General features: G+C 41.1%; 1 protein-coding gene across 17 annotated transcripts in view; it reads right to left on the bottom strand.

Moving 5' to 3' along the window:
* The window catches only part of CADPS (calcium dependent secretion activator), a 457537-nt gene that overhangs the window by 132085 nt on the left and 312352 nt on the right, over positions 1–13100 (bottom strand). For 16 of the 17 annotated variants that reach the window (XM_036331698.1, XM_036331680.1, XM_036331681.1 and 13 more), the window contains exon 12: positions 2076–2212. In XM_036331698.1, coding sequence (XP_036187591.1) covers positions 2076–2212 — 137 coding nt within the window. Of the gene's footprint in view, positions 1–2075; positions 2213–10939; positions 10952–13100 lie in introns of all 17 variants that reach the window. The other variant, XM_036331685.1, reaches the window with a different exon arrangement.

The following is a 13100-nucleotide window of genomic DNA, read 5'->3' as shown; positions in this document are numbered from 1 at the left end:
AGCTCAGCAATGCATCCAACAAGGCATCTTTCCTATTTCAAATGATAAGTTACTGCAGAGGGCGGGAGAGTCGTCGAGGCAGTGGGCTGCCCCTATAGGCAACTTCTTTGCCACTCCATCTGCTACCCCAAATGCTAAATCTTAGAACCAACACGGCTGTGAAAGATTAAAATATATTTCCTACGACTCGGATGACACCACGTCTTTTGTAGATGCCAAAATAGCTGCTTTGAGAAGAGTTGAAGAAATATCAATTAGGAACTCAGTCGAAGACACAGAAAAATTTATGTATCCCTGCTGGTCGGTCTCCAAAACTAACTGAAATAAAAAGATTGTAATAATGAGAAAATGAAATAGAGAGGCAGGAGATAGGGCTTTTTAATTGCTGTTATTTTCTGAAACTTTGGGATGATGATTAATAGATATAGGTATGCAAATGGGGAAGAAAACAATTTTATGCTATTATAATTAATTCTGGATTTGGGAGCATAGTTGCAAGCTTATATATGACTAATAGAACACAGTTTCAAAATCAAAATTTTATTTCTGGTTTATTTATTTTATTTTTTAGAAAATCAAGTCTCCTTGGTGATAAATTTCTCAGTGAAAGAGAAAATTGGTTTTAAAAAATGATGTAAAATAAAGTCCTGAAAATAATACACCTCAAAAATTTTTTTCAAGAGAAAAGAAATTATATGTGAAGATAATGAGTAAAATTCAGAGGCATATTCTTACAAGTTTCATGTATGCAATTTATAATTACGCTAAAAATCACATAATCGTTGGAAATACATTTGAGAAAAATTGCCCTGCAATGCAAGGTAAGCTTTTTTTTTTTCCTTTTTATTTTTTTTAAGTCAAAATGATATTTCCCTTTCCAATTTGGCAAAGTTCAGATTCTTCTGATAAAGTGATTCCAAACCTGAGATAATCAATGCATCTTTTATGAGATGCAGATTAATAAATTATTCCACATAATACTGCTTTGCTTTTTAACACTTTTTTTTTAATCTACTCTTTTTAATATTTTGGCCTCAGGTACAGAAAAAAAAGAAAGAATTTAAAATAAAAATTAGCTGGAATAGATTTAGGATACAGCTATGCCACTTAAAAAGGAAAATATTTTCATCATATGTATGCTAATATAATGACATGGTAAGTATATCATGTTAATTACTGAAGTGTATCACATTCATAATCTGCAGATATATTAACCCTAGGAGCAGGGAAGAGGCTTTTCCTCTGTGTAAAGTCATTTCATCATTTCCCTCACCTTTCCCATCCAAAAAGTGGGATTCATAACATTTACCTTTTAACAATGAAGTAATGTATGGTTTGCAGAAGAAAAGAAATTGGGCCCTTTTTAGGCTTCCAACTTTGATAGTAGAAAGCCACAAATGTCTCTTCGGGAATCCAGTAACGACATAATAGCAGTCTCTTGAGTGTAACCGATTTAACTCTGGGCTTAAAACAGGATTGCAAGAAACGTGCTCCCTTGCTGGGAGCTGGACTTCCAAACGCCTAACGCGTCATGAAAACTTCCCCCAAAGGGTGAAATGCTCTAAATACCACTAAGAGAAAGAAGCCACCCACCCAAGCAAACCAAACCAGTTGAGCTTATGCGAAATAAGTGGAGTGTGTTTACAAAGCACTTTAATCTTTCAAAAAATAAACGGAAAGGACACATCCCTTTCAGAGACAGGAGCACAGGGTCTTCTCTGGGATGGGGAGGGAGGCGGATCTTGAAGTCTAGAAACGGAGTCGGGTTTTACAAGTTCTCCACCAGCAGATGCCAAACTCGATTACCCTCTTGGGAACATTTCTCATGTAGCAGCTGAAAAGGGGGAAGCTCAGATAGGGAGGCTGGGGAGTTGGATCGTCTCTACTGACAACTTCCTGCCGACTTCTTTCTTTGGGAAGGAAAACTACCTCGACCCAGGAAATCAAGGACACATTGATAATCGTAAAGGGGCTTTGTGCTGGAGAAAAGAGCTCCTAACAGCAAGGTAAAGAAATACTTCATTTAAAAAAATGTCATCATGTTTAAATTGCTGTAGACCAAAGAATATACTTGCCAGGCAAGAATAGGAATCATTAAGTCTGTGATCCAAAGTAAGGCGTTGCACCATCTCAAAGAGGGAAGCGTGGTCAAAGTTACAGGGGTTGGACGAGATAAATTCATCCATGCCATGCTTTTGAGCTCTATCTGCGTCTGTTCATTTATACATGTAGAGAGAGACACAATTTAGAGAAACACATCACATTTTCTTTGACATTTCAAACACACAGGAATTCACTAGGCATTACGAACGCTGTTTCCCATCGCCTCCCACCAACACCCCCCAGATATTCCTTTTACCTTCCCATTGTCAACTTGCATCACTTACTGGTGAGTTTATTGCATTTAGGCAAGAATATATTGGCATCAATATGTTTATCAAATGATCACAACTCCAGTGCCTTTATGCCGTTCTTTAAAGACTAAGCACACGACCGTAACTTCACCTGCTTTTCACCGAACACTGAAAGCAGATCGGATCTTTGCTTCTAAAAGCCTATTTAGCTCTGTAGGTTTTTAATAGATTCTGCCATTCCAGTGGTTATGTCTAGAGCAATTTCTCTACAATTATTGGGATTATCTGGAAAAGGGTTAAGCTGATTTTCAGCAAAGTGACAATATTTGTGTCCACCCCTTCCAGGGCCCCACTGCCAATTTGGTTTCACAAAAGGTTTGGGTCCCCACCCTCCAAAATTAAAAAAAAAATAATAATAACAAAAGATTTTCATTGAAACCTGGAGAATAAGTTAAAGGGGACTTAGTTTGGGGTAGCCGGGGACATTGCCTTTGCGTGTGTGTGCTCAGCTAGCAAAGCTTATGGGAGAGATAAACCAATGTACTCCACAAGGGCTATGATCTGCCATTTATTGTGATTTAGTAATCTCAATGTATTCACACTTTTCCTTACAGGGTGAAGGCTGTAGGCAAAACCTCCTAGGGGCTAACTAATTAATCTCAATATGTGTAACAAAAATACTCTACACTCAATCGGCAAAAGAACTCAGAGAATCCAAGCAGATCCTGACGAGGTAGGAATGAAGGCCCGAGACATTAAAGGAGTCAGCTCACTCCACCTCACATGTGTTCACTCTCCTGATATGCAGACTGTGGAGAAAAAGAATCTTGTTTCAAATCAAGCAAGAGTTGATTCATTCCCTGCCTGCGCTGTTCTACTGGAGTGCGGGGGCCTGCCAGGGACCAGGAACGCTGTCAGGACACAGGGAAAATCGATGTTTGACTCGAGAGGGTGTTTGGGTAATATTTTCATATGTGGCCTTCATTCCAGGCAGCTTTGTCCCCCTTCCATGCTTGGGGAATGGCTGCAAACTTGGGTTATGGTAGCAGTGTGACTTTAAGATGATGATTTAAGATGACGATTTATGTAAAGTGATGATTTCTCCTCACATTATAGATTTTGTGGATCTAAGCAATGTATGCATGGAATGTTAGATTTATGCCTCCTTATTGTTAGAATTTTCAAATCCTCAGTCATTTTTCACAGAAGCAGCAAGTGGTCAGTGTTTGAGCAGCGTGTGCTGTTTATGCCCGAGACGCCCAGAAGCGACGTTTCCAGAAGGCACGTGAAAAAGGAGTATTTTAATAGCCAAGTCGCTCCGTTCGGAGGCTGAAACACAGGCTTTTAGAGGGAATATCACATGTGTAAAAATTATATTAGAGGATCTGAAAGAATCCTCGTTGCTGTGTTCATTGTCAGATTTGTATTCAAGGAAGTGCTTTCAATGTGAGGTTAGGTGCTGTGTTTAGGATTCTTTTGTTTGCTTGTTTGGCCTCCAAGCTACTTTCTCCCTTGACTCGGGGTGGTTGGCAAGAGAGGTGGCCAAGAAGTTGGTGCTGGGGACAAAAGCTGGCTGCTTCCAGCGTGTGCGTGCATCTGTGTGTGTGTGGCGGGGGGGGGGGGGGGGGTTGCCTCCTCTGGCCCAAGACAAGTGTTAAAGCTGCTCCGACTTCAGGCCCCCCCCCCTCCCCACAGAATGGCACTCCTGCCACCCAGGGGTATCTCTGCATCGCTCAGCTTCATCCTGTCGGCCACTTTAATTCAGGAGAGACTAACGGGGGTGCATGGATTGCACATCCGGTGGCACCCCCTGCCCTGCCCTGCCTCCCCGTTGGAACAGACAGATGAGGCATTTCTTAGGTAGCACAGCTTCCTGCTCTGGGATTTCTTAGAAGGAAGCTGCAAGCTGATACATCGGCCTGGCCCTTTCTCTGCCAGTTTGGCTCAGCTACCTTATTTCTCTTCAATGATGATGGTGCCCCCGGTCATTTAGCTCAGAGAGAAGGGGGCTCTTTTGTAGCTGGTAAAAAATATGGCACGTGTCTCACGTCGCTGACTCTTTCTTTTGGGGCTGAACCTCTTGAAAACTTCGCGATGAACTATTTTGCCTGCTGCCCTCTCAGGAAACGGATCTGAAAAGGCCACTTGGCTCCTTCGCAAAGACCTGGATGCAGATCCACGCGCCGCCTCCCCACCCACCACAGTGCGCCTTCACCTGCCAACTCTCGGCCCAGAGCACATCTGACAAACAATCGTGGCTCTATGTTTCAACACCGGCTCACCGGAAAACAGGCTTTCGCTGGTTTTCTCTGTAGAAAGTAACCCTATCCACACACAGATTCCTTCCCCATCTTCCTTTCTTTTCTCTCTCTGGGCCCTCCTGTAGGATGAGCCTGGGACGGGTGTGAAGGTCTGGATTCAAGTTTAAGCTCTGTTACCGAATAGCCGCGGGCTGCTGGCTGAGCGGTCTCTGACCCCCCGCTTCCTGTGCAAAACGATCTGGTCTTTCAGTTCCCTTTCTGCTGTCACGGTCGTTTGGCCATCCTTACGCTCCCTCGCACACCTTCTATATGTGTGGGATGGAACCGAATGGGGTGGCAATTTCTAGCAAGCAAAAGGAGCAGCCCCTGGGGTTTGCTTACACAAAATCGTCATTTACTCAGAATCAGGCTCCTTATCTTAATAACGGTTCCAACAACTCAAGAGCACTTAAAAGGGTGGCTGGCTCCCGTGGAATCTTTGAGAGTTTCATTGAGCTTGTTATATTCAGAAAAGAGAAAGAGGAGTGGAGGCCCGGAATACTGTTTTAAGATGTCAGTGGAAGGGATCTGATTTTTACTTTCCTTTCGAGCAGGGATTTTTAATTTTTAATTTTTTGTGTGTGTGTGTGGTTGCTCTCACTATATTCCCAGAACCTAGACTAGTACCTGGCACATGCATATTAATATGATGAGTTTATTTCATTAAAATAAATAAGTGCACTCTTTCAACAAGTATTTTCTGTTTCTTGAATTCTTGGAATGTTGACACACTAAATTCAACGGGAACAAGTTTATTGAAGCTAAAATAGCAGGTGGCTAAGTGGGTGGGCTTCGGGGCTCCCAGACTGACTTTGAGGCCAGCTCTGCTTTTCTGAGCGTGACGGGAGGCAGGCAGGTTCGTAGTTCTGAGTGGCATTTTCCTCACCTGTGCGCTGAGCTTAGTGTTTGAGTCTCCCCGCAGGGGCTGTGGAGAGGCTGGATGAGAAGGGGTGGGGGAGCACCTGGGGGCTGGCACAGGGTAAGTGCTCAGTCCACTGCCCTGTGAGTGAATGCACAGGCGTCCTCGTGCTCCCAAAGCCATCTTTTTAATGTGCTTAGGGAGTGAGGGTTGTCTCCAAATTAAAGCTCCTGTTAGTCACAGGCTGCTTCTTAAACTGTTGTGTTGCTCTGAAGCTGGGAGTCCTTTCCAATCGCTCCGCTTTACGCTCCTCCTGGCCCCTGGAGAGCCAACTCCTAGGTCAGCGGTTCTCAACCTGTGGGTCGCGACCCCTTTGGGGGTCGAACGACCCTTTCACAGGGGTCGCCTAAGACCATCGGAAAACACATATATAATTACATATTGTTTTTGTGATTAATCACTATGCTTTAATTATGTTCAATTTGTAACAATGAAATTGGGGGTCACCACAACATGAGGAACTGTATGAAAGGGTCGCGGCATTAGGAAGGTTGAGAACCACTGTCCTAGGTCCTGTCTTTGTGTTTTCGCTGGGGTATGTTCCAGTTTCTCTGTGGATTCCCTTGGTGTGTAATACGTTCCTCGGGGGTAAGTTTCTGATCTGTAATTTCCCCTGCCAGCTCCCGGAGGAGCTGGGCCCTTCGGAGGTGTTCACTAATGGACTGATTCTGACACTTCCACCCCAGGAAACTTCCCACTGACTTGAATAAGGAGTCACACACATGGGGATTCAGATGGCATCTTGCAAATCCCAAAGTGGGAACATGTGCTCTTAGGGGAAAAAATCTCATAGAAGGAAACAGAATTGTAGGTGCAGGTGTCTTTGGCTACCGTTCAGACTGTCTGCCTGTGTCTCCATACATGTCTAGGACCATATGCATTACATATGTTGTCTATTTTAAAATAAAACACTGCAGTGGTCCAGCTGTTCCAAATTCTGTTTCAAAGAACTTGTGGGTGCTTCCCAAGCAACACCATATAGTCATTCTTGCACTGTCCCAGACTGTTCTCCTACGGTGCCAAACATTAAAAGTTAAATGCTCCTTGCAACTCCGTCTCCCCCTCTACAAACAATTGGATTTGGTTGATTTTTAAAAAATGAAAACTCCAATGTTGACATTACAAGGGGGAAATAACCCAGAGCCAAAGTATAAGAACTTTAATTCTTGAATCCGGGACACCTTGGGATCCCTTCCTTCGCCAATGTTTGGCAGGTGTCAACAGAATGAAAATGAATTTTAACAGTAGGGTGAGCAAATTAGAGAACTAGGAGAGTCAAGGGGCTGCTTAAAATTCCAATGATGTTTGTATTACCCCTTGCTTGAGGGAGATGCATACCAATGCTCTTACTATTTTTACTATTCGTCATCATCATCATCATCATCATTTAGAAATCAGCGATTGACTACTGCATTTTACAGATGGACTTTAATCTTTGCCCTTTACCTTTACCAGCCCTGGCTGGGCAGCTCCTAAGTTGTGCTCTGTTGGCAAGGGCTCCAAATGTACTGCTATGGGCTCTGCAACTGTATAGGACCTGCAGCTCGGGCATAATCCAACACACCTTTCAGACAACGCTACTTGTTTCTCTTCTGGGTGGGTAACTGCATCAGGAGTGTGAAGTCTGCCGAAACCGGTTTGGCTCAGTGGATAGAGCGTCGGCCTGCGGACTGAAAGGTCCCAGGTTCGATTCCGGTCAAGGGCATGTACCTGGGTTGCGGGCATATCCCCAGTAGGAGATGTGCAGGAGGCAGCTGATCAATGTTTCTCTCTCATCGATGTTTCTAACTCTCTATCTCTCTCCCTTCCTCTCTGTAAAAAATCAATAAAATATATTTTTAAAAAAAGAAAAAAGAGTGCGAAGTCCTTTACGGCGTGGGCATAGGGGACTGACTTCAGGGTAGACTTAGGTGGGTAAAGCTGATACTGGCACCTCACTGCACTCGGAAACTTAGCGCACTATCAATGGACTCAACGGCACAAGTGCAGGCTGATGGACACAGAGACTTATGGAAGGAGCGCTTCCAAGTGGAAACTAACCAAATCCTTTAACCCAGGTTTGCTAAGAAGCAATTTTGGTTTGGCATTTAAGCAATGTTGGAAAAATACCTGTTCCTAAAATGCTACAATTATGTAGGTTCTATACTCTCATTTAATCTATTGATTAAATTCAAGTGATGTTCCTGATCGACCACCCTACCATTTATAGTGTTCTGTAATTGATCATGATGTTTGATATTCTCAACCATGTCATGTTTTATGTTCTTTCCCCTCCCCCCTCACAATGGGAATATATATATATATATATATATATATATATATATATATATATATGTATATATGATATTTTTTCATGATTTCTTATCTTAATAATAAGCATAATGTGATTTTGTTTCAGATATAACAATTTTTAGATATGTTTGCAATATGTTCTACCAAACAAATGTAATTTTCTTGGGGGGAATAATAGAGCTTTCAGTTTTTCACTCTATTGAGATTTTCCTATTATTCTAACAGCTAAAAGAATGAAGACAAAAGTTCAATCTCTCTGTTTTGTAATATTATATTTTGGGACTTTTTGTGGGCTGGAGAAAAAGTCTGCTGTTGAGAATAATTATGATTGTATTAATAAGCTGCCTGAGAGAGGCTCCTTTCCTTAATGAATCCCTTTTACAATGGGCTGGAGGCAGCTGTTTTATCTCTGAAATTCAGAGCACAGTTATGGCTGTTGTGACTCCGGATGGATGCTAGAGGCAAGAGAATAGCTAATGTAACTAAAGTCGCTGTGAATCCAAACTGCAAATTAAAAGGTGACTTTGTGTCTTTCTTATATGGAAAATGTGTACTTGTCATATCTGCTTGACAGTACAAGAGTGAATGTATGGTTTGGACAATAACGAACAATGACAGTAGTCAACCTCATCAGAAGACATGAAATAAAGAAGTGACAATGATTAATGGCAGCTGGCTGTTCACAGAATTTTCTAGAAGAGTTTTTCTTGGCATGATCAAATAACCAGGGGATGTTGCTGTGCCCCTCCTGAGCTCTGAGCAGCAAACAAAAGATTGGTCCTCCCATGCCTGCTGCCCTTGAGAATCAACTTAATCCCTTCATAGTCCCTCCGACTAAATCAAGCTAACGGCATGACCAAGAGAGGATGGCTTCCTCAGAACTATGAAGAATTTTGCAGAAATGAATTTTGCAGAAACTTTGAATTAAAAACTATTATGGCATATATGCATAATAACCCATGGACACAGACAATAGTGTGGTCAAGGCCTGGGGTGGGGGTGGGAGTAAGGTAGAGAAGGGCACTGGGGGATACAAAGGGAACATCTGTAATACTTTCACCAATAAAGATTTTTAAAATTCTATTATGGCAATACACAGTACACACAAGGGGATAAACATGTGATGTGTATTTCAATGTTAATTTTTATAACTCTTTTTAAGACAGCTGCTTTGAATAAAAATCATAACAGATTTTGTTAATGATTTCAAAATAAATAAATTATATTTAATTTTCCCTGCTGTAGTTATTACATCTTCAATTAATTTGCAGAGTACTTGATGTTTTTATATTCCCTACAACATGAGCAAAAATAAGTTTTCTCTAGTTGACTGAATTAATATGTTAAATGTGCCTGAAGTAGTTAATAAAGAAATGAAGCTTCATTTAAGGTGGTCTATTTAGGTCATATCATGGTATTTGGAAAATTTGGGGCCTGATTGTGGAGATTTATTCCTTTAAAAGTTCATTTTCTTTTACAATGAGAAGGAAACTGATTTACAGTGTGGTTTGGGGTCATGCAAATTAAGTTAATATTGAATTAATTCTTTGATATCACACTCCTGCAATGTAGCAACTGCAAGTTGACAATACAAGAATATATAGCAAAAATCTCAAGAGAAAACCGTAGAAAGGAATTAAGGCAAATGAGTATCGGAAAATCTACTAGGATAGCAATGCGTTATTGTGCAAATACATGTAAATTTACGCAGAACAAAATCCATTCAGTCATCTATTCATCCATCCTTTCTTTCATTCTTTAAAAAAAGTAAAGCAAAATCCTAAATTCCCACTAAGTTCACATTCTATGGTAAGCTCTTAAAAATGCCTCATCACACATTCAAAGGAAATAAAGTTACATTATTTATCTGCTTGGAGTGTTAAAAAATCTGTCTGCTAGCCAAGGGTACATTTATGCAAAATAAAAGAAAAAAAATAAAGGGGAAAAGAAAGCAAATTCAATAAACAAAAAGAATTAGAAGAAGGACTATTATTAAATGATTAGGGAAAATGATATGACCTACGACTTCTAAATTAGCATTCAAAATACTCAAGTACATATTTGCCTGCTCTCTTGACCAATTTTTCTAGCTCCCTCTAATGTCAAGTCTGCCTCAACACAATTTTTGGTGGTCAGGTTTTTCTACATGAACAAAGAAACTGTATACTCTCTTTTATTCATAACTCAAATAGTGAAAAAAAAGATTTTCCTAAGTTTTAGGTTTTGCTCTTTCAGGGGTATTTTTAGAAAAAATAACACAAATACAAGTGATGCTGAAGAAGTTACCATTGTCATTGTTCTTGGGGGAGTAGCAGAGAGACATTTGAGACCAGAAGTCAAAGCCCTCCCTGGCACTGTGAGATCATGAACAAGCGACATGGACACAATCGAGTCCGTAGTTTCCTGTTTGCGTGTGTGGTAGTCCCATGCAGTACTGCTCTTCTTTCAATATTAACCCTCCATTGGGTCTTACTTAGAGTACACCCTCAAGCCAGGTAGAATTCATTCTTTAGTGTTCAATTAAGACATTTACTTTATTAATGGTATTCTGCAATTTCTTAAAGTGTTGTTCAGTTTCCTACCCCACCTTTCTAGTTGTTAAAGCATCTATGGTTACCACACCATTGGGACACTGACCATTCCGGTCTTTGGGATGGGAAAGGAAAAAACAAAAGCAGCAACACAGTGTCAGAGAGCAGGATGATCTGTTTTCAGGCATTAAGCAGTCAGGTGGCTGTGAATTCCATGAAACAAAGGCATTAGGTGCCATTTTGTTGTGATGTTAATATTCTTGGAATGAAAAAAATGGAATGTTCATCGTTGGCTTTACTCGGAGGATCATTTGATGCCAATATGAAAGCCAAGGAGAGGAGGCAATTATGCACACGTCACATGCATCCTAGTTTCAGTATGAAGCTTACATTTCAAACCTGAGGTCAGGAAAGTAACATGAAAACTTTTACTACAAAGTCTAGACAGGAGAAAGATATAAGGGAGAGGGAGGAAGCACATTGCAGGTGTCAGATAATCTAGTCTGATTATCTGAGCTGTGCTAGCTATAGGGGAACACTTACCCTTCAGTCCAGCTAGAAGTTAGCAGGGTAAGAAGGAACAAACCAGAATAACATAAAGACTAGCAACAAGGCTCAGGAAAGCAGACAGGAGTTCTAACCTAGCAGCTAAAGTTCTTGGGTTTGAGCAAAGATTGAACAAGAAAACTTAAATGAAACAAAACAAAACAAAAACCAAAATTAACCCCTCCCCCCCAAACCAACAGTAACCAAGACCCCTCTAACTGTGGAAGACTGTTCAGGTGGAAGCAAAAATAGAACAATTCTCAAAAACACTGAACTTTGGGGATCTATGATGTGATAAACAGTTATTAATTGAGAAACAGACATTAAAATGAGACTCATTGCAAGTGATATATCAATCAATTGACCAAATACAAAGCTTAAAATACCACCCCCTCCCACTCTGAGGTCTGATTTTCTCCATTCCTCTAACACGGGGATCAGGTGACTCCATAAGAGGCCACTGACATAATACATTGTGGCAACACTCAAATATGGATTTGGACATAGTTTCCAAGGTAAGCACTATTGGCCTTAAAATTGGAAAATTGCAATTAGTTGTTTAAAAAAGTTGCTTAACTAGGCACTGACTTAATTTTTCTCAAGTTTTAACCAAAAAGGGGTGGGGGATTAATCAACAACAACACACATCAAAAAACCACAAAAGAACAAAAAAGTTAAGGTTTGGTGGAACCCTCCCAAAATCATTGTAGAGTCATACAAACTAATGAATAGCAGGATCTATTTTTTCTGGTATTTACAGTTGAATATAAATACTCCACTCCACTCTTTCTTAGACGTGTCTTTTCATGCTGAAATCGAGCTTTTGAAATGGCAAAAACTAAAAACTGCACCCAGAAGTTCGTTAAACTGAATTTAGAAAGACCCAAATAAACTCACAATTACTCCCAAGTTTCCCAATCTGTAAAATGTTCCATTCTCGAGTTTCCCTTGAACAGACAGACGTGACAGGACTGGAGTGTTTATTTTTTTCTACACCAAAAGTCCTCTCTCATTTATCTGCAGCTTCCCTTTGCCATGTAAATACTAATAAAGTAATTGCAAAGTTTACTCATTGAAAGTCATTCTTAAGAATTATTTACTTGCAGGAATGGTGAATACTTTGGGCATGTATTCAGAGACAGGATTTGATGAGGTGTGTACAGAATAAAGTATTTAACAATGACCCTTACCTTTCAGAAGCCAAGGAAACCTTTTTAAAATGCAATACTTGATTGTTTGACTCTTTTTGTTAGAGAATCTGTGATTGACTTAAAGTATGTGATGAGACACAAAGCAAATGGGTGTCGAGACTGAGAAGGTAAGTGGAGGATCAACATTTCCCACCTGTCCCTGTGCTGGGATTGTTGTTCATTTCCCTCTAAGCTGGCTTTGTAGGACCAGGTGATCAGTCTGCACCAGCTTGCACAGGACTGAGGACACAGGCCTGGGGACACAGGATTTAGTGCTAAAACTGGGGAAGTCGTGGGCAAATCTGGATGAGTCGGTTGCCCTTAGGTTTGACTGATCTCTTTGATAGTAACAGTTTAACATATAAAATGCAGCTGTGAAGTAACTGTGATGTAAGTCTAATAAAATTATTACCCCTAGCCATTTTTGGGGGGTATATGTATAACCACTCATGGCACCACAGAATGTAAAATCCCTGGTTCCTTTTTTGATCTTTCTCATGGGTTTCATATACTCGTAACTGCAGGTGATCAGGTGCGGAGTGGGGTTGGTTGAATCCTGACCTGTTACCTCTGTGGGCTTCTAAGTCATGGGAGCAGACGCCTCACTGGCTGATACCCTGGAGTAGTGAAGTGCCTGAACCAGCAAATAGATTGAATCTGGAGTAGTACTGAGGCTCTGTTTCTGGGATAGTAAAGGAACTATGGGGTTCCTGGGTTCAACACTGTTGGCTAAGCTCTGGGTAAGGATTGTCACTCATTACAGGGTGGTGGTGTACTGTCACTCATTACAGGGTGGTGGTGTACTGCTGTGTAGATTGGGCGCTGCACAGATTAATAGGGGCCATTCACATTTTTGTGTGAAAAATGCCTCCCGCAGCACCTGTGCATGGGTGGGAGTAGTGGCCTTGTTCTTACAGAACCTGGTGGGTGTGGTTGGGCCTCACACTCTTTGGAGAACCCCCATTCTT

This window comes from Myotis myotis, unplaced genomic scaffold (genome assembly GCF_014108235.1).
Source record: "Myotis myotis isolate mMyoMyo1 unplaced genomic scaffold, mMyoMyo1.p scaffold_m19_p_13, whole genome shotgun sequence".
NCBI classification, from domain to species: domain Eukaryota; kingdom Metazoa; phylum Chordata; class Mammalia; order Chiroptera; family Vespertilionidae; genus Myotis; species Myotis myotis.
This window is presented reverse-complemented; position numbering and strand designations above follow the sequence as displayed.